At 41.9% G+C, this 22,378-nt stretch overlaps 1 protein-coding gene across 3 annotated transcripts in view; it reads right to left on the reverse strand.

Annotated features, from left to right (window-relative positions):
* Nucleotides 1-1,475: 1,475 nt before the first annotated feature.
* Nucleotides 1,476-22,378, reverse strand: part of PEPD (peptidase D) — a 134,451-nt gene continuing 113,548 nt past the window's right edge. For 2 of the 3 annotated variants that reach the window (XM_083794720.1, XM_083794719.1), the window contains exons 13-15: nucleotides 21,546-21,730; nucleotides 10,387-10,578; nucleotides 1,476-2,155 (exon numbers count right to left, since the gene is read on the reverse strand). In XM_083794720.1, coding sequence (XP_083650846.1) covers nucleotides 2,006-2,155; nucleotides 10,387-10,578; nucleotides 21,546-21,730 — 527 coding nt within the window. In that variant the 3' untranslated portion in view covers nucleotides 1,476-2,005. Of the gene's footprint in view, nucleotides 2,480-10,057; nucleotides 10,579-21,545; nucleotides 21,731-22,378 lie in introns of all 3 variants that reach the window. The other variant, XR_014571120.1, reaches the window with a different exon arrangement.

Here is a 22,378-nt window from a genome sequence, read left to right on the forward strand (position 1 = left end):
GTGTGTTCAGAGCACACCGCAGAAACGTACTTTGACTCAGAGGGAAGCAGGCCGAGGCCGTGAGCACAGTTTCGCACTGAAAAAACCTCCCGAGGTTTAAGGGGAGACGAGCCTGGAGCATTGCCAGCAGGTTTCTGTGCTTCTGTATCTGCACAAACCAAATCTATTCTTACCAAAGCAAAGCTTGAGACTTTTGCACGAGTACTGCATTTCAGGTCATGAGCCTGCCAGTCACCTCAAAAGGAAGCGTTAGCACAATTTTAGGTAAAGCTGCTGATCGCACGTCCTTCCCTCCTCATCCCTTCCCCTTCTCGCTCAACACCTCCTGTACTTACCTCTTACAGACTACGGCCAAACAACCTATGAAAAAATGTAAATATGTTTAACGTCACTTTACTAAAAAATGAGCCTATAAAGTCCCCCGGATTATTTCACAATGTGATTCTTTAGTCTCCAACACGTGAAGTTTCCTATTTGGCAATGCATTTAGACAAGCATTTAGAAATGAAGAACAGGTCCTTGTCACTCTGATCAACCCAATTAGCAGAAAGAGTGATGTATTTAACAATTTTGAAAGAACTTATTTCAGATCTAACAGCAACACAGTGCTTTTCGACACCCTCTAAGCCCATGCTGCATTGCATGCCCCATATAAGACAGGAGCTTGCAGGCCCCCAGATGCTGTTGCCCATGTACCATCTCCAGGACAGGAGATGCAGAGATGATTGAGATCTCTTCACAGGGAGAAAATCCTCCCTTGGCAAATGATAAGACATGGAAGGACTCTGACACGCTGCTGTGACTCCAGAGCCCCAGGTACGGTGGAGAGAATGCTCTGAAGCTGCTTCGTAGTCCAACTGTGCAAAAGAGCCTGAAGACTAAACAGGAGTTTTCACATATTCATAAGCAATGAACATAAGCACGATGTGTTCAGTAAGGAAGATTATTTTTATGTAGTTAGAACAACCAGGACTATTTTATGATGCAAGAAGAGCATTTATTCTCCTGCAGGCTTTACCTACAGTAAAGAAAGGATTCTCTGGGTAATTTAAATCTTGCATGAATGGAAAATCATTTTATGATGATTATTAATATGTTTGTGGTCTATCCAAATAAAATTTACATTATTTAATTCTGAACCTGCTAGCACTGGACAGTTAAAAAGAACTCTATCATTTCACAGAGCACATGCTGCTGAAATGACCCCAATCCCTGTAACCAAGATACTTCCTTCTTGCAAATTTTAAGGCTCATGAACACCACAGCAATCTACATTTTTAAGGAACAAATAGATGGACAAATCTCATAAGCCCTGAGCTGTGTGTAAAGGATCAATACACCCATTATCCAGAGCAGAAAAATCTGTCTAATGATGGGTTGAAATTTCCAGAGCACAAATTGGTAGAAAGGTCAGATAAAGAAGAGGAAATGGCAGCAGAAGAACATAATTAACACAAAGTTGTGAACACAAATGATGCCATGGATGAATTTTAATAAAAATTTCATTCTGTTTACTCCATTTTCATTGAAATAAGATCCATAAGAAAAATATACGTGTCATTGTGTCCACTGAGAATAGCTGATTTTTTCTTTTTCGCAATACTTGTGCTGAAGTTTAATAAATGACTTAGATTGTTAAAACTGCTGACAGCATTCATATAATCCACTTGTTACTTTAAAGAGTCTGTATCATCAAAATTCAGATTTCATTGGAAGAAAGATATGTCAGAGCTAAGCTCTGATAGAAGTGTAAGCCCCACCGATTATGCAGCAGGTTTATTCAGGTGGCACTTGTCATTTAAACTGCTGACTGCAAGCAGTAACATTTGGTTTACCTGGATATCCAGTGCTGAAGCCTTCTACCTTCATTTTTAATTAATGAATCATTCCAGCTAATAGCCAGCCTGCTTCTCTCACTACTAAGAATTAGATGCATTTTATATGCCACAGCATTAAATCAGAATGATGACTGATTAGCATGAGACATTAAGTATCCCCCTCCAGTTTACTGCTTTTGGCTGGACAAGGAGTCAAATGACTTGACACTGCTTTGGCCTTCTGCCATGAAAGCCTCTATTTCTTCAACAGTACGTGGGACGCACGTTAGCAGCTCCATTCCACTGGCTGTCACTGCAATGTCATCTTCGATCCGGACCTGTTACAGAGAAGACGCAGTTATCAAGGTATTCCAGCTGGAGACGAGAAGCACATCAGGAAGCGATGGCAGTGGGAACACAAGGAGCGTTTCAGTCTGAGTTGTTGACAGAACAGAGGCAAAACATAAAGCAAGCAGCACCATTTACCCTCGGCACCGCAGTGGCACAGAGCTCTGTAGGACCACATCCCCCTTGGGCCGCGGGCTCCTGCCACCCGCCCCGGCACCACACAGGCTCCCCTCCCCTGTGGTGGGTCTGCAGGTGACGCAGGTGGTGCCTCTGCTGCTTCGGATGCCCCAGGGACAGGCTGAGTGAGATGCTGCCTCAGTGAGCTCATGCTGCGTAATTACATGGGGCCAATAAATCTCCACCCTCTGACATCAGGAGCAGAAAAAGGTACGTTTCCCCCTGAATTAGCCTCCAACCTTGCTAGTGCACAGCTCGCTAGGGACAGGTTGAAGAGCAGTGCCTGCTAACATCTGAAGTACTTGTTCTTGAAGCAGTTCTGTTGCTGAGCTGCAGTTAACTACTTTGCACTTAAAAATCACGTTCCCTTCTCTCTAAATACAACCAACTTTCAAAGGAGGAACGGCGACATCAAATAGCTTGTAGCTGATACTCAAAACATTGAATTTGGAGCCGATGAGAAAATCCTAAGCAGGTCAGACATTCCTTTTAAAATACAATGATTGCACTTTAAATCACGCAAGGAAAAAACAGGTCCTCTCAGTTTTCCAGCTCTTGTTCTGTTAAAATGAAAAGTATGTACCATTTCTGTTTGTCTCTAATCTCTCCTTACCAGTAAATATGCCTACATAGTCATTTCCCGTTATCTTATCAGAAAAATGTTACTAAGTCGCTAAGCTGCAATAAAAGCAATTTTAGTAAGGTGTAAATCCAAGAGAACACAAACTCTGGGGACTCCCACCTTACAGTTGCTTTAATTGTTTCTGACCTCTTGACATTTTCAACTAAAAATAAAGCTGGTTAACATTTGTACTTCTGATTGCAAAATAATCCATTTGTTCAAACAAAATGAGTCATCCAGCCCTTATTAAACTGTTTAATGATGTCTTTGCCAGATTATTTCTTTTAGTTGGTATCAAGTTAAGTGTATTATAAAGCAGAATTAAATAAACAAACTCCACTGAGTTCACACTTTTGATTTGGACAGCTGTAAATTTGAAAGCTGCAAGTCCCTCTCCACTCGGTGAGTCTGAAAGGCCCACACCAGGCTGCAGAAGGGGAAATCAGCAACACAATGAACAAGTCTGTGCACTTCAACAGATTTTACCAGGGTTGTTTTCTTGATTCATTGCTTCAAATTTTGCCAGCTGAGTGAAAAATAAGCCAAGGATTCAGCCCCCAGCATCCATCCTGCTGCCTCTGATAGCAGCACGTTGCTGGGGCTGGGTGCTCCAGGCCCTGCCAGAAACCTGCTGGTATATCCAGTCAGTGTGCAGAAGTGCTAGAATCCGTGCGGTAGGTCTGTCTGGTGATGTGGTAAAAGCCCAAACACCCCATTTCGCCAGTGAAAATGGCTCTGGGCACAGCTTTGATGCAGAAAGTAAAAATATAAGCGCCAAAGTAACTCATCCGAGGCAAGGCTGGCCACAGCTAGAACTGCCTGTGGGACAGCCCCTTCCCAAGCACCTCCAGCTGAACAGAGTTTCACCTCTTTGAGCTAAAAGTCACCAATGAATCTGCTACAGAGACATTTCAGTCACAATTCATCTGCTTAGCAAGTAAGATTAGCAAAAAAAGAAAAATAAATCTTATTTTCCAGTTCAGCATCTCATGCTTTCACCAGAACTTGGGCACTCCTTGAGAGGACAGACAGCCTTGAAAGCAGAGCAGATGAAGGCAGCCTAACATGGGGAAGAGCACACGGGGCAATCTGTCAATACTGCATCCTATATATGCCTCAAGAGAAAATCAGGATGGGGAATGAGCTGGAAAATGGAGCTAGAGTGAGGAAAGGAGCCATGGAAAGCGAGATACAGTGAGGCCAGACAGGACTGACAAACAATGGATGCAGAGGTAAAGTCTGGAACGGTTGGAGCCTGGAAATGGGCAATTCTGTAAGAGGATAAAGGGACGAAGAGATGGGGGCTGGCTTAGGACTACAGAAAAGGAGGTTCTGGCAGAGGTGGAAAGCAAAAGACCCTGAACAAGCAAAGCACAGGGGGGTGCTGGAGCCATCTATGTCTGAAAACTGGGAGTTACCAAACAGAAGAGGACAGGGGAGACCCACAAGTTTGGAGTGCCACACACAGCAACTGGTCATATAGGAGGAGGATTGTTAGGAGGCTGCTGTGGATTGCTGTGTAAGGCAGCAGAGCCAGCCCTGTGTCTCCTGCTGCTCTCCACCAGCTGCTCAGCGGGTCAACAGGATGCAGCTGGAGGCATGAACGTGCCGCTCCACTAGCGCCTCATCTAGCACTCCTAGGGAAGCTCCAGCTCCTTCTCCAGGATCCAACCATCCCTCTGCCTTGATGAATCTAACCTGAAGTGTGCACTTGCCATAACAGAGAAGAAATACTTCCCACTCTTGGTGCATACGATCCCTTTACCTAAAAAGAACACAAGTGCAGAAGAACACAGGTTCTCAAGAGGGGAATTTTTTTTTGCATTTGCTTTTCTGTTCACATCATCAGTGCTTCACAATGAGCTTAAACTCAGCAGCAGCAAGAAGCAGCTTCAGAGGACCTGCAAAACCTTCCCTCCAGGAGAGCCCGGCACTTGGTCTTGTCTTCTGTCCAAATGGACAAAAGATGCTGGATCTGGCTGGCAAGGCTTACTAACTTGGGACTGCCTTTCCCAGTGGGGGACAGTTGTTATGAAACTTGCTCTTAGAGCTGTCCCTGTTTGCAGGCTCTTTGTTCCGCAGTGCTGCTCGTTTCAGGGCTACAACGTGGTTTGGAATCAAACGCGGCTTAAAGGAACAGCAAAGGGAGGTGCAGGGCCATCACTGCAGCAGCGGCTCTCAGGGGCTCCCTGCAAACACCCCAGGAGGGACTTTGCTTTTTCAGCATGAGATGGCATGTTTCAGGAAGCACTCCTGCAAAGGAACGCCAGGATCCTAAAACGCCTTTTTCTTATCATGGGTAGTGGCATGATCTATTTAGATACATTTGATTGCACAACTGCCTAACGCCATCAACAGACCATCATGTGGCTTGATTCAATGAACCTAAGCCTGTCCCAAAGCAAGGCTGTGCGGGCACAGCCAAGGACAGCACAGGAGTTAAACACCATGCTGCTGTCAGCTATATATACAGCCTCGCACTTTGTCCTGACTAACTAATACAGTCATGCTCCCCAGAGCCTCTTGTGTTATCTTCCAAGCGAAGGGGGTTGTAGCACTCATTCATTTCTTTTGGATGATGATATATATAAAAGGCTTCTGAGAGTCAAGAAACAATTTTGGCCAATTAAATAGTCCAGATCTGCACGATGACAGATCCCAGATGTGATGAAAAAAGACCACTGGTGACACGTCTCCATTTTTTTAATCTATTGAGCATTTGTTTATGGCTGTGGAAATCAGCAATACTATCACTACAAGATCCTAGAGCAGGAGACCTGCCTGGGAAAGGATTACAGGACATGTGCCACATGTGCTGCCACACAAAGTAAATTAGCACACGTGTTTCTGGCCAACTGAAGAAGCCATGCATCTGCTTTTATAGCTTGTTTCCTGCAGAGGCAGATGCGTGTAGACAAGGGGACTGAGCCATCGACTCACCAATAATTTTAATACAGCAAACTTGTATGCAAACTTGTCACAGAGTTCAGCTTCCATACTTCATGGGGATATACAAGGATTGATTAGAAAATAGGTTCACCCCTATGTCAAAGTTAGGGAGAGGTGGGTATGGTGCAGGACTGGGGAAACATCTGGCACTCTCCTGTTCCAACATTATATGAAGAGGTAACACAAGGATGTCTCCTTCAGAGGCTAACAGTCTGCTGTGCAGGGACTCTTTCTTATCCCCTGCTGCCAGTCTCCCTTCTCTTACTCAAAAGCAAGTCCTCGTGTCAGGCACAATTTATTTTAAAGGTCTACATATAAAGATTTCATAAAAGAGGATCGAGATTTGCAGGGTGAGGCCATGCATTTTATTAGATCAACTGATATGGCTGGACAAAGAAGGTTGAGGCACACATTCCCTTCATCAAGCCTCAAAAAGAAGCAATAAACTATAAGCTAAATACAGGTTAATAGCAACTGCTCTTAGTTTAACCTAATTACATTAATTAGACAACTTAAGAGAAAAGGGTAAAGAAGGTTTGTAAGCAACTAGTCACTGATTTTGGGCTGCCTACGACTATCACTTCTCAAAACTTTACAGAAAGCTATAATCTTTCATGAAGACAACTGCTTTTCTGTGAAAACTTTTCCAAAATATGTTGAGTAGCATTATTACTGTTGCATAATGTGAAATGTTAAAAAGCAGATGAGTATTATAATGTTTATTGCATAGTAAGCTACTTCATTCCACAACACACATTTGCCACAAGCCCAGGAACAGAGCTCAGCCTTATGCAAAATAGAAATAATGATAAAGACAACTGCATGGCTTTGTGAGCTAAAGGTAGAAGCAATTAAATATCTTTTCAGAGATGCAAAACAGAGAAGTATTTTCTGCTTTTTATCTGGTTTAACATTCCTTCCTGAATAGGGAAGTCCTATTGTTTCAAAAAATATAATAATTTTTGCAGATCTTCAAGAGCTAGGTATTGTAACTCTATTTAACTTTAAAGCGAGAAAAATCTGCAAATGAAAGGAAGTAATATATTCATCGTTTAGCTGTGATGGAGCATTTTCTCTAAGTTACATACAGTTTTCACATATTAAGTGCAGTGCTGGTTCTACAAATCTTAGGGAAAAATATAGCCTGAACAGAGACTGAATACTTAAGGCCAAAAAAAGACTGAATGGTTTTACTGCGTCTTTGAGAAAACATCATATGAACTGCATGAATCAGAAATCAGCTTATGAAGAATGGAAATGTCAAACCCTAAAGGGCAGCATTTGGAGTTGGTATTTCCCCTTCTCTCAGGAACCAAATGCTTTTCCTGAGCAAAACATACAACCATGTATACATACCTCTATGTGCTCTACTTGCACCTCTCTGTTTATGCAACAGAGCAGCGCTCACAGAGCCTGGGGAGAGCAGAGGTGCCCTGGGACAGGTGCTGCGCCACCGCCTGACGGCAGCCCTTGCCCCACAGCGTTTATGACCTCCGTAAACTGGGCCTTCATTTCACAGACTGAGAACTAAAGTACATGTGACCGAGTGACTTCCCAAAATTGGCAGAGGAAGCTCGTAGTGGACCCGAAACTGGACTTCACGTCTGTCAAGTACGAGTTTAGGGCTTCAGACAGAGCAACGTGCGCTCTCAGAAGCAGCTCCCTCAGCAAAACCTCTTGCCTCGCTCCAGAGGGATCCATATTTGATAAAGAACAGCTCTTGTTTGGGAAGGGGCCAAATTACAAGGTTTCCGAACAGCAGTTACAGCCATACAGCCCGGGTGTGTTTGCGTTACACGTAGGCAGAAAGGCTGGGCTGCCTTGCACCTGGTCTGAATGTGTGCAGTTGTGCTGCTGCACCAGCACCGACGGTGGGTACCAGCAGATATTCACAGTTACAGAAGGAAAAACTCTCATTTTCTCCATTCTTCCTTGCTCTGAAGCTTTTATAATCTCCTTACAGCTAACACTAGGCAGCATGAATTACAGTAAATGGCTACAGTGTTTCTGGCACAGCAAGAGGGCTTCTGTTCTCAGTGCAGAGACTTGTCACATTCAAGAAAATTATCCAAAACCAAAAAAGACATGAATTCAAGGTGAATTCATTAAACTCCACAAATCCCTGTGTAGATCATCTTACTCAGAATTACAGTGGTGTTACTTTGGTTAATATAAGTTCATTTTTGAAGTGAATTAAACCATACCAAATTAAGAATACTTTAATTAGTGCTGAACTCTGTAGAGGAAAATAGGCTAGTTATTTCCTTTTTCAGTACGTATTTTTCTTTCAAACTTAAAGAAACATTGGACATGACTGTAGTGAGCTCCTTGGCTAGAACTGCCATCAGTACTAATCCCCATACTACTATGACTACATATGACTACACATCAGTAACAACACTGGGCTTCATAAGATCTTTAAATCATGTAGAGAGAAAGTTTTCTGACATACGTTTGAGACAAATACTCATTCATTCTGGAAAAGCTAAAATGAACCAGCATGCAGATAACTAAGCACTCTGAACAACACAAATTGCATTTTGATTGCATTACAGTTCAGCTTTTGTGCAGAATTCAGAAATATTCAGATGCATTTCTGTCTGAGATTTTATTTCCATTCTTCTCCTGGACAAAATCAAGTGACAACATCTGGCTCAGGGTGTGTGTGTATTATTTTTTTTTCTCTAAGTAAAATGTATTGTTCACAGGGGGATCGGAGATTTAGATTTTTGCTCAATCGTTTTTGGGCAGCTCCCCCTTTTTGCAAAGTTTGTTGGCTAGCTCTCCTTACAAGTCATCATTACAGGAAGCTAAGCAAAAAACAGGGGAGAAAGTTAGACTTCATTTGGAATCTCTGGAACAGAAGTGACTGATTCAGCAAGTCATACCAAGGTAGAGATGCTGTGCTGCCATTCCTGTTGCATGCAAACACACACAGCAGGTGAGCCATGTGCATGCCTCAAGCCAGCAGAGCTGGAGTGGGCATTCACAGCAAACCATGGAAAAATGTGGGCTTCACTGAACGCTTCCAAAGAAAGCTCACCAGGAATCAATTCAACTGCCCAAAACCTCCCACAGTGTGTTTGCAAGAAAAATGAAAATAGTTAAAACTGTTTTCATTGCGGTGTTAAGCTACATAAGTGCACTACAGTGTTCCTTTAGAATATGTTTCAGCGCATGGTACCACATATAACATGTTCAAAATTAGAAAACACGGAGTTAACTGCCTTTCATTCATCTGTATCTCAGCTGGCTGGCTGGCAAGTCTTGATAAAGAAACAACACAGAGACAGGTAACGTCTCAAACCTCAGCAGTGAATTAAATAGCAGAGAGGGTAAAGTCCCACATCTCTTGATAAGATTGCTCACACCGGATAGCGAGCTTCCAGAGGCGGCTGCCCAGGAGCCCGAGTGACTCACACAGCTGGTAATGGCGCACACAACTTTTTGGTCTGGGTTGGTGGTTCAAAGCCAGCTCAGACCAAGAGCGTTACAGTAATTACCCTCTCATGGCTGGCGTACAGTGATAAATTAGTTGATGGCAGCAACAGACAATTCCTAATGAGTGACTTCTCATACCAGAAAATCACCGCCGTTGCCAGCGATTGTTAGCTGTGTTGAGACTTAGCAGAAAAGCCAAGAGAAGGATGGGGCACTACAGCTGCCTGCTTTATCTTCTCTGTGCATGAATACGGAAGCCCAGAGAACAATGCGGCACCCTTCAAATGCTCGCTCTGCTAAAATGAAAACCTACTGGAAGCCACTGCAACTGCTACACATTCTGCTAGGGTGGTGGTTTTGAATGGGAAATGCCCTGGAGAGCATGGAGAAACAAGGCCCTTCTATTTACACAGCAGCTCTCTGAGTGGAAACGATCATTCGGACCACTGCTACCTCCTCAGTCAGCCAACCTTTTCTACACACATGCTACTACATAAGCCCTGCAATGTGATACCTTAAGCACGAGAGCTCATGAAAACCATTGGCCATTCCTCAGGAAAACAGGGGAAGGTTTTACATTAATCAGTTTCAGGCCATTCTGGCAATAATGCAGTAAGAGTAATTATTGCTGTTTTTCTCTAATGCCTGACTTGAACAGCGTAAGACTCTCCTGCCTGGGGACGGAGCACCCGACTGCTGCTGCTGTAACTCTGGAATGTGAATCTCAGTCTCTTATTTCATAACATATACACGTCTTGGATTGGACAGAACTCCTACCTGGCACGTAACTGTACAGTGTTGACAGAAGGTATTTCAATCAATGGAAAAATACAGGTCTCTTGTTAATTAGATATCACAAGTATAAAACTACATTTAAAAATAACAAGAAAAGACCAGTTTGTCTGCAGGGCAAAATGTCCTGAGGTACTGTTTCAGGAACAGACCCCCATAAAAGACATTAAAACTTCTCAAGTATATAGGAAAGGAACAGAAAAAGGGTTTCAGAAAGCCATCCAGCCAAAAATTACTCACCCCACCAAATCCCCTGAAACGCTGCAGGACATCATTGTTGATGAAACAGGACTGCGCAGGATCGCGGAGAGCTTGGTCCAAGAGGTGGTCGATGAAGTAGATGCCTGGTTCGATGGTCAGCACCATGCCCTGCTCCAGGTTCCGGGCAGTGCGCAGGCTTCGGAGCCCTGGCAGGTCAATGCGGTCCACTCCCTGGGGAAAAAACACCAGTTCTGATGGACAGAAACACCATCTGTGACAAACCTCTTATCAAGACCATCCTATGCTGACCATTCCATAAGACATCCAAAACACGTAAAATAATTGGGAATTAGAGGACTGAAATTGTGCTATACAATTTTCTCTCATCATTCTCTCATTTAGCTTTCAGGCACAGTGATTACCAGGTTTCAACTCAATAGCCAAACTATTTTTTAGGCTGCAGAAGTTCTGGCTTTAGGATGTGCTCGGTACTGTCACACTCTACCTTGGGAGATGCACTGTTTCTGGAGAATAAATAATTTCTTGCACTATTTCTTTCGGTACCTTCTCTTCAAATGTATAATATCTTAAGCAACATGAAAATCTTGAAATGCACCCTCCACATCATGGCTGAAATAGCCGAACTATGCAACAGAGAACAATTTCTCCAAGGATATGCAAATGTTTATTCTCACTGTATGTTATTAAGCGTATACATTTATGATCTTGATTCATGAGCAATGAGTCTACACATGACCTCATAAAAGCAGCCCATTTAAAACTAAACTTTTGTCAGATTCAGACTTTCAGGCAACATAGTTTTTAATAATATCAGTCAGCACCATGTCAAAACAAGTTCTGACTAGCAAAATATTCTCTTCTTCTCAAAAGCTGGTAAAGTAAAATGATATATGAGGACGTGCTTAGTCAAGGAATTAGAAACACTACAAAGACTAGTTCAGGATATTAATTTTCTTCCCCCAAATGTGCCAGGTATTGCAACATCTGAATAAATATATCTTGATCCCACTAGTTTTTTGAAAATTCTTTGCAACTGTAGCAAAATTTCATCAACAAATATTGTGATGACCAGCAAACAGATCACAGGCCTGCCAGCTTACAAACATGTACACACGTTGAACTTCACTCATGAAAACTTTTCCAAACTAGCCAGTCAAAGGTTAGTGGGTTTGCAAGACAAAGGCTTTATTTATCTGGTCTCCAGGTCACTTTCCCAAGGCCTTCTCATGGCCAAAGTCATCACAGTTTTCCTGTCGGTAGCAGGCTGACTCTTTTCAAAAGCACCAGCACTGTAACTGGTACCAGTTGGATGAAACATTCCCTTCTGGAAGGGGAAGCACGTTGCCGGGATGCTACCCTCTGCTCCTGGCAGCCAGGGCTGCGCGTCCTGGCAAGGCTGCACTCCTGCATTTCTTCCACGCCTCTGGAAGAAGTGCCATGAAGCCGGGGGTAGGCAGGGGCATACCCTGCATATTAGCCATGTTTTAATCTCACTGAATCGCTCCCTCTTCAAAGTGTGTCTAACCCCACAGCACTGTTTGCTCTTGAGCTCCACTTTCAGTTCAGAGAAAGCCTGTCTCACAGGAGCAGAACCTGCAGTAGCCACTCAGCACTGTTTGTTTTGTTCTCACCGGTCACCCAAGCAATAATGGGTTTTCTTTTTTTTCCTTTGCAGAGCTATTCTGTCCCAATGCATGACATCTTACAGTAGCCAAGGTTTTCAGAGCTAACCAGCTTGGGCATCCGCATGTGCCCATTTTTCAGAAATGCTGAACATATGCAGCTCTTGGTGCCCTTGTAAGCCAGGCCAATGGGATGCAGCAAACATACTCTGACCGTTTTCACTGTATAATTGATACCTTCCATTCCAAACATTCAATCCACGCTTTCCATGTTACATTAAAATCAGAAAGCACGATTTTGATGTACTGAGGCCAGGAAACACAAATAGTCTGATATTAAAGCACAGCACTTTGCATTTAAATTCTTATCAAAAATCAAAGAAAATCAATATATTTCTAAACTTGAAACAATAACTGTGCAGAAATGGAGCCATTTTTCTTTTTTGTTGCTGCCCCATGGGGTTTGGCATCTCACACATTCATTGTAATGCGTAAAGGAAATGAGGGCATCCAATCTTGTGGATTAATCTTTCCATGAGCTGTAAACAATTAGATTAGTGTCTGGACCTTTTGGTGTGTTGCCAACTATCTATCGGCTGCTTTACAACAAACAACCCATATTTGGCTTTTAAGTGTACTTCCCTTCAATTCTGTTTGTAAATGCCTTTTCTAAGGCAGTCAATCCAAGACAGATGCTAGAAAGATGAATGCACAGTGAGAAAAACAATGGCAAACATCCTCTGAAGGCAGCGCTGGCATTGCGTGTGCATTTTTTGCCTTTTCTTAAAGCAAAGGAGATTTAACACCAGGTGTGATGATCGAGCCTGGATGCCCACCTCAGGTCTCTCCATACAAGTGCTAAAGCAACACTCAGATGATTTGTCTGGACAGTCTGCAGTCTGATTCTGCTTTTAGCATTCCCTCCAGGAAGCTAACAACACGCTTACAGCCAACAAGCAAGAGCCAGGGACACACAAGTGGATGCCCTCGGAGGTGGAAGCTCCCTGGACAGTCACCAACAAAGGGAGCAGCCCCCAGTCCTGCTCCTACAGAAGCAGAAGAAATTTGCAAGCTTTCTGATATTCCCTCAATCCTAGCAACTCCACATTGTGTTAGCTCCTGGTTTCATCTTCATATCCTTGGATTTTGTGGGTACTGAAGCCACTGGGTAAATGGCAGCAGCTGCATTTCTTCCACGAAAGCATCTTTTATGGGCCTTTGGAGAAAGGGTAACTGCTCAGCTTATCAAGGACAGAAAGCAGGACACCAGTGGGTGGGCATGTGGCAGGGAAGCCCTACCTGCCCCTTCAGTAGAGTCTGGCAAGGTGTTCACTAAGAGATGCGTGAAATGGAAGAGGAGAAGCGGGTTTCTGGCTGTCACCTGTATGTGGCCATGCATACCCAGTCTGTCTCACGTGAAGCTGAAGGAAAAGTTGTGCTGAGGAAGGGCAAGAGCACGGCAGGGAAGATGATCATGTGTGGGGGATGACAAAATTCCTTCTTTTGAGAGCAGCACTGGATTAACATACATAAAGCTATGGCCTCAGCATCCCCAGTGACATATCAGGCACTTGTGACTATCTCGGTAGGTACCATGTCCACCAGCTCTGCTTTGGTGGTTTACAGAACCAGGACAACTGAGGACTCTTCTAACGACTGAGACAGCTCCCTCCCCAAACGGAAGGTGAGAGGTCTGAAAGAAGGACACTGCCATGTCCCATCATCACATCAAACCCTGTTGGGAGCAAAGCCTGCTGGGGAAACCTCGCTCCGCTGGTATGAATCCTCTGCCGTTAACAGATTTCCTTCTGTGTAAGGAGGAAGCTTCCACGTATTTTGCAACTAGACAGCTAATGCCTTGTTTTCAACAATAACCACGATGTTGTTTTGGAGTTAGATGAAATGAAGAGTAAAAGTCTGAATGCCGGCGCAGCAGTTGTGAATATCTGTTTCTATTATTGTTATATCCTGGAGGCCTGGCCATGGATCAGGACCCTGTCACACTCAGTGCTGTACGTACAATTGTAAAGCGTAAGATGGTACAAAAAAAAGAATAGAGAATAATCTAGAAAATATTAACACCTAGGCATCCAAAAAGAGACTCCTAGTGATATTTTGGGAATATTACTTTTCAAAGAACTGTTTATTTTCCTGTATACTGAAACAAAAAACTATATCCAAAACCATTTTCTAAGACTGATTTTATTTGGAGGTTCTGCTCACATTTTAAAATTGAGACACTCCCACAGTAAGCACAGATGTATGACACTGTCATTTGTGACTGTACTCCTGCCAAGAACATCAGATTCCAATTAATGGTTCATGTAAGGTAACAAAAAACAGCATGTCTAGGCAATAAGGACTGTCAAGGGAACAAGAGAATTATTATGTAAACTGATTTCATTACTATGTAAGCAAAATAAAAGTTCAAATTAAGTTAAGTGGAGAGTAATATAAAATATAGATCTATTTTTGGAATAAGGAGGGAATTAGGAAGTATGCAGATATGCCTAATGCTCAGGAAAGTAGTTACGGAAGACTAGAAGTTGCAATATCCCCAGAATACCTCAATGTAAGGATGAATAGCTACCTGCTTTTAAGCAGCTCAGTGGTTAATGGTGGTACATGTTGCTTCTTCTATGGAAGAACTGCAATGCGCATCAGGATGGATCTTGTCCCACAGCCACCAGCTACCAGGCACAATGATGGGAAGCACAAAGAGCTCTTGGACCCCTTGGGTGAGACTGATCTTGGGTCTGTCTTTAGATCAGGTCAAAAGAAAAACACATAGGTGATGTCTCTCCTGGCTGCTCATCTCCTACAGATCCAATATACCAGCTGGCGATGCACAAACACAGAAACCAGGGCTGCAAGGCTTAGTTGGCATCACCCACAAGTTTTCTCAAGCCAGCAATAGCAGCAAAACACGGCCACAGCAGAGATCACCAAAGCTATTCATAACAGCAAATACTGAGCGACACAAAACTAGTTTCTGGTGCTTTTTTCCAGTTAAATCATCACAGAACTTCTCTGAGCCTGACAAATAGGACTGTCCCATTTGGACCACATCCGATACAGTGAAGTCCTAACCATTTTACCAAATTGAGTTCAAACAAATATTTAATTCAACAGAATACCAACGCTGTATTGAGATTATACAAAATTAACACTGAAGTGAAATCTCAGCTCTTTCCCTCTTCCCCATTCTCCCACTGTGTATACCCAACATCTAATTAGCTCATTTATTGTAAAAAGAATGGAGCCCTATGTGGCTAGTAAAATAAAAGGCCTGAATTCCATTTCACTTGTCTCCTGGTCCCTTCCCTCTCAGCCCTTGTTTCTCTAGCTGAGTGCTGCTAATGAAGATTACTTTATTCAGTCTGTCCCGCTTTTCCCCAGCAGCCTGAGCTGCCTATAGTCACCTGAAGGTACTGCTAGTCGTGCCTTTGAAATCAGCAGCAGGTTACCCGAGAACATGCCCCAAGCATCACGTACCACTTGTGGCATTTGCAAGTCAAAGCTTCCACTTCTGCACGAGAATCTAATTACTAGCTGGAGCTTCTGGGACACAGCTCAAAGTTAATATTGGGGGAATGAAGGGCAAATGATATTAACTGGCTATTTTTATTTGGAACATTTTTGTTCTTTTCCTAGGTATTAACTGTGGTATCAGGTTTAAACTGCCTGGTAAGTTTCCTGCTATTGCAGGGAGCGAGGAAGAATCACCTGTCACTTAGTGGAGGTAACTCTGCCGGCTCAGATACAGCTGAATCAGCTGAAACAGCGGAGTCAGATACAGCTGAATTTCGATCCATTGCTTTAACGTGGTTCTGTCCAGAACTTCACCTGTCATTTTTACTGCCTGATCCCCAGATGTCACCAACCTCCATTGCTATCATAACGGAAACAATGCAATGTACAGATTGTCTTTTTTTTTTTCTTAAAACCTAGGAGTGAGAGTAATAGAGCAAATAGTAAAAATCACTAACTTGACAACTACAGCATAAATCTGGAAGATGAGGAAAATACTATTTAGATAGATAGGTTATTTAGATAGATAATTCGTAAGAATTTGGATAAAAAGTTTCAAAAGCCAACAGCAACACTGCTTTAAGATGAGACCCAGGACAAGCAGTGTTTTAAAATGTAACAGACGTGTCTTTTTGTGACATAAACAAAACATACATAGGTTATAGCCTTAAGTGAAAGGCATTTTTCTTTTGTGGATCTTTTGATACTTGGAATACTTGGATATTAACGGAAATTGCATAGCAAAACCCCCCTGAAGTGTATCCCATGACACTTTATACACCTTACTTTTACATACAGTTGAAGCCTGAACTGTGTTATCTTGGTTTTAGATTCCTGCTGCACATAGAGTGACTTGCTCAAAAACACAAGTTCTGTTAGGCTCTGCTAAACTTTCAGAAAGATTTGGACAACAAATATTCAGATAAAAGCTCTCTTAGCACACAAAGTGTTTTGCAACAAACTTTAACAAGTAAAACAAACATAAGCAAGTATCTCCTTCAAAAAAAAAAAAACAAATACCAGAATTAATGAAACCCAATCCAAGCAATAAAAAAAACAAGTCCACAACACTTTCTTTCTCAGAGGAAGAGGGGAATCCTGTGGGGGAGACAGGCCAAGGTCTGCACCAGGCACTGCACTGACACAGCACCTGGACATTCCCTCCTGTTCTGCCTTTGCCCAAGTCCTAAGTTTCCAAGAACACCTACACTCCAGCATCAGTCCCTGCAGGGAAAGGCTGCTGGGACCTGATCACAACTTTTCTGAGCACGTGAAAGATGTGACAGCTAGCGTAAGAAGATCTATTAACCTAACTCTGGGAGGGGTTTCAAATCCCACAGAAGAACCTTTAGTGCCGCAGGGAACTTTACTGGTGTTTGACCCAACACAGACAAGAAGCACTCTGGATTTCAGTGCTATTCTGCATGGAAATGCTGCAGAATTGAAAGCCTTCACCAGTTTGGTTTTTGCCTGCACTCTGCCTGCTCAGTGGCCCACCCAACCACACGGCTCTGCTATTGCTATAAAAGAATGCAAAAAATCAAAAGAAAGTGATTCAAGGGGACCCCATGAGGCATAAGAAGCAAATTTCTTGTATCTTTTCTCAAGGCATACAAAACTGACTACAAGAAAAAAAAATGCTAAAACTGGTAAAAGGCCCTTTTTCTCCTTGCTCATTTAAGTGCCTACCATACAGGTTGTTTCATGTTTGCAGGTCGTTTCATGTTTGCAGGTCCTGGGTACACAAAGCTGCAGCAAGGCTTTGCAAGGTTATGACCAAGTGAAGCGATTTGCATCACTGGGGCTCCACATAACAGCTTTAGGCTCCTTGGTAAATTCACCTCATCCTCTGCTTCTTAAAGGAAAAAAACATTAATGCATCATTTGCAATGCTAACCACAAAAAATGAAATCTTCTGCTTCAGCATAAACTAGGATACAAAAAGAAAATAATTTTTGCCGGAACAAGAAAGGGACCAAGATTATTCCTGCATTCTCTAGTATGTTTGGCGACCTAAATCCCCAGACAGTCATCTGGGACCTGGCAGAAAGCTTTCTGTTTGAGCCAGACGGAGCCTGCACACCTCTCTGAACAGCAGAGATGTTCCCCAAGCACGCACAGTCATGGAGGACATGGATAACTCCAGGATCAAAACAAACCGCTAACCTTAATTTGCTGATGCAGAATAGCAATGAAAGGATCAGATGAGAATAGAGAACTGAATTAAAACTTTAAACTAAGGTAAATCTTGTAATTTTAAAAGACAAAACAAAATGAAACTCTTAATTCACAAGATGTTAAAATCACAGTAGTTATTAACCTAACTTAAATTAACTGGCTTATTATTACAGAAAGTCATCAAATGTACTTAGCATTCTTCAGAGCCTTACAGTCAATTAATATAACATGAAATTGAATCAACTTAAGCATCTAGAGACACAGAACCTAGATTTAAATGAAAACTTCAGCCCCATCTACCTCAGGGTCTGAAAATTTGGGATCACCTACCACATTTTCTCAATTGCAACAGGCACAAACCCTCATTTATATCCCATATCGAATTTACCCAGAAACAAATGAAAGAGTGTGGGAAAACCACCTCCATGATTAAATTTTACAGCTGAAGCTAAGCCCAGTGGAGTTTTCACCCTTTGAAGCTAGCTCTTTCTGACTGAGGGCCAGATTTTCTGAAGTGATTAGTACCACTGGGGCTGGATTTTCAGAGCTGCTCAAGTTTTAGTTAGACCCTTAAAAGAAGCAGACAGATTTTCAAAGTAGTATTCAACGCTCAGCTTCCCCAGTAGGAATAACGTGGTGCACTACGGGAGGCCGCATTCTCAAAGGAGCTCTTGACTGCAGAGCACTTCTGAAAATCAGGACATTTACTTGCGTGCTTAAAAAGGGAACACCAGTGGTTATGTTCTTTTAAAAATCTTGTCCTAAACAGAGTAGCTAAGCCACGTTTATAGCTGGCCAACACTCATTACTCTTTATTACGGCAATAAAGGATGGGAAATGTTATATTTTCTAATATTCAAGAGTATCCTTTACAGAAAACGTGCAAACTTCTTAGTGTTTGTCAAAGAGGAAGAAAGTGCTTGTTCAGTGCTGCATGTGAAAGCAGCTTACTGGAAAAGATGAAAACCTATTATTGCCAATTCTGAAAAAAAAAAAAAGCAAACCAAAAAACTTTGGCTACTAATGAATAACTAATCTAAGCTAACAATGTCTGGAAATAGTTTTTTTGGAACACACAAAACTTTGTGACGGGTAAAAATTAGGAAATTAAAGCTTATTGTATTATTCCAAATGTAACTGTTTACACTTGAGGAAAAATAATGGAATAATATCCACTTGGAAAAAGTTTTTATTTTTAAAAAATCCTTTGTAATACTCCCAGAAATTCCCTCAGCCAAAATAAAATAACTTGCTTCTTAACCAGTTAGAAAAAAAGAGCATGATACATGGCATAGGCTCAGCGTACAATAAACACACAAATAGCTTTATAAAGTTCCTTGTGAAAATCCTGCTAGGTAGTAAATGTTTAAAACACACCAAAAATCACTCCACAGTCCACTTGATTCTTTCAAAACACATTTTCTCATGAAACAACAAGCCATAGATAAAAAAGCCTTCTCCTATTTAATACGGACACGTATCAGACTCACGAGAAGAGTCCAGTTGCTCACGTTTAGATTTGCTTGGGGAAAACCTCATCCCCCGAAGCCTCCCAGTACCACCCGGGAGCCGCAGCCCCATGGCTTCCTGCTGCCACAGGCAGGAACCGTGCCTCCCATTAGAGGCTCAAGCCCAGAAGCACCTAACGCAGTTCATGCCACTGACAGGCTTTTGATGTGGGTTTTCCACCATCAGGTGCTCTGACGCTCAGGTACCTCACCTTAGCCAAATGACCCAATACAAGGAATCTCATGCTCTGGGTCAGAAGAGATGTGACAGGTCTAACACAGGTGGAATCAATGCTGCAGAGAGACTTTAAAGGGGCTGCTCTTCTACAGAAGCCCAAATTCACTGTTTTTCAAACTAAGCTGATGCCACACAGCCATCAACATGCACATTTATATGCCAAGACAGGTCTTCAGTTATTTGTTCATGAGTTCACATATATGCTTCCCCCATATTCAGGAAATTTGTTATTTAGGATCAGATTTTGAAAGGGAATTAGCCATGCAAATATTTTTAATTTAAGAATGTAGTTGCATGTCTACACAAACAAATTTAACATCTGCAAGTATAAAATTCTCTATCTGCATAGAGCTCTGGTATTTTTTACAGACCTTCAATATAAAAGTGGAGAGTGTAACTTGTATGAAAATTGAATCCCTAAATCTAGTTTTATCTATAAGAGGTTGCTCTTACAGAACTCTGGATGGATCAGAATGCTCTCAGAAAAAATGTCTCTTAAATTATATAAAAAAATATAAATAAAAAGCCAACACGGTACTTTTCATTCTCTTAATTCTTCTCACTTTTTCCTAAAATTTAGTTCTCTCTAACGTACCAAGTCTTGAACATATGCTCAAGTTTCAGCAACTGCACCAAATCCAGCAAGGTTATTCACAACGTAAGCGAAAACGATCTAAGCAGAGGCATGCAACACTGGGGTCCTGGATTTCAAAGTCCATGAATTCTCCCAAGTCACCACATCCCCTGTGCTTTGCTGAATGCCTTCCATTTACACACAGAGAGAATGCACTTGGGAGAGAGAGAGGAGGGGAAACATCCATCCTGTCTGTATTAGCTAGTGAAGAAACCTTAAAATCAGCATAGGGTTGCTTTTGATTTTTGTTTCATTTTTATTACATGTAAGTATAATAGCTGATGCCAATACATTGTCATCACAGTACTGTGTGTCAACAACAATTATCTTGTAGTGTTTAAAAATAACAAGTACCCTCAAATATTATATCCTGTTTCTTCCCTCTGCAAAAGCAAAATCAGCAAGAGCAGCTGTTATGCAGCCCATGCATCCAACACGAAAAAGCTTCTAAATATGCTTAAACCTTACCTAATAAGTTTTAACTTTTTTTTTTTTTTGGTTCATGTAGGAGAACTACCTTACATAAGAAAGAAAGAAATCCACTGATCTGTTCACATAATATATTATTGAAAACCCTTAAACAGTCAGCCTCATGTAACCAAAATGTAACACAGAAAATCCTTCTGAAATCTTTCTGAAGCTACTGTAAACTTCCTTTTTGTATTCAAATGTTAAGTTCAATTTCCTTAGAGAGGGTTTATTTTTTTTCAGTATCATTGCAAGCATCTTATCATTGGGTACAGAATTTTACCTATTCTGCTTTCAGACTGCAGTCACAAACCACTGTGTTAATTCAAGGGAAAAGGTAATCACTTTGTGATTTCTGCAGAAACTCAAATACAAGAGATCATGCTTTCACATTTGCAAAGACTGGGAGACTTTGTGGACACTTCCCTTCTATTCCCGTTCCAGGACAACACATCTACGTCGATGCCCATGTGGACAGTAGAGATTAAAGTTCAAGACAGGAATATAAACCAGCTTGTTTCCATATGCCACAGCCATCAGGATTTACTAGCCCAGTCACAACAGTGGGTTCCCACAGCTGTCTCACATCTGGAACAGAGCAAGTGAGTCCTCTCACTACAGGTTTCATGTGGCTCAGGTACACTACGTAGCTCTCTGTCATGGCATAGCTATGCCTGAGTGACATATGTTACAGTGGTGAATCTAGGAGGTACACCACAATGTATATAGAAATTGAGCAGATGAAGAATGCCCAGAGGGCAGCATCAGTTGAGTTCTCCCTACAAGCAATATATATTTCAATGAAATAATAAATTCCCCTTAAGTGAACTGCATAAAATATCACTAGGATACACAAAATATCAAAAGGATACACTTAAATGCACCTCTGTTCCACCTCTGAGAAGATGTAACCGACTAATCACGCATTAGCTAGGAGAAATGCTGATCGAATCAGAGGGGTTAATCTACGAGGCTGTTGAGAATGGACTAACACTAACCTCTGGGTAGCCTCCAACGTCATGCACATCGATTCCAAGTAGATGTCCAAGTCCGTGTGGCATAAATATTGCACCCAGATGAACCTTCACCATGTCATCTACATTGCCTTTCAGAATGCCAATTTTTGTCAACTCCTCCAGATGGACTCTGTCAGCCAGACGGTGCATGTCAGGCCAGGCGACCCCTTAGAGAGCAGAAACAAGCAGCTGAATTAACTATTGCTAGAAGTTTTTAAAGACAACTTTCAAAAAGCAGATGTAACACGTGTTTATATGAAAAACAAAGGTGGAAAGAGCAACTACATTAGCACAAAAATACTTTAAACAAGACAAAATTATCTTAAAATGCATGCAAAGCACAGAAAACTACAAGCAAGAGGAACAGCATCATCCTATAATTCAGCTCCACATGAAAAAAATTAAGATGCTGCATCTATGTCTATGCAGATGCATAAGTATCAGTGAGGTTTTCAAAAGAATATGAACTGTACAATGCAATTATTTAAAACACAGCATAAAACATTACCATACCAATTATTTTCAATAATTATTATATCCATTTACAGCATTTGAGATGGACAGTACTTTTCTATGTACGTGGAAGATTTAAAGCCCACATCGTTTGGCAAAGGCACTCTCCAGAAATTAATGATTCCCTTGTGTTAATGGGCTGCATAAAACACAAGTCCTCTAATACACATACTAACACAGCATTACAAAATACTGTTGGTTGACTAGAGACAGTGTGCCAGGATGCATTAGATTTCTATTATTTTGGTATAGGATACAATTTTGTTTGACAAACTGCTGGGGGGGGAGGAGGGAGGAAGAAA

Source organism: Anser anser (assembly GCF_964211835.1).
Source record: "Anser anser genome assembly, chromosome: 11".
Taxonomy (NCBI): domain Eukaryota; kingdom Metazoa; phylum Chordata; class Aves; order Anseriformes; family Anatidae; genus Anser; species Anser anser.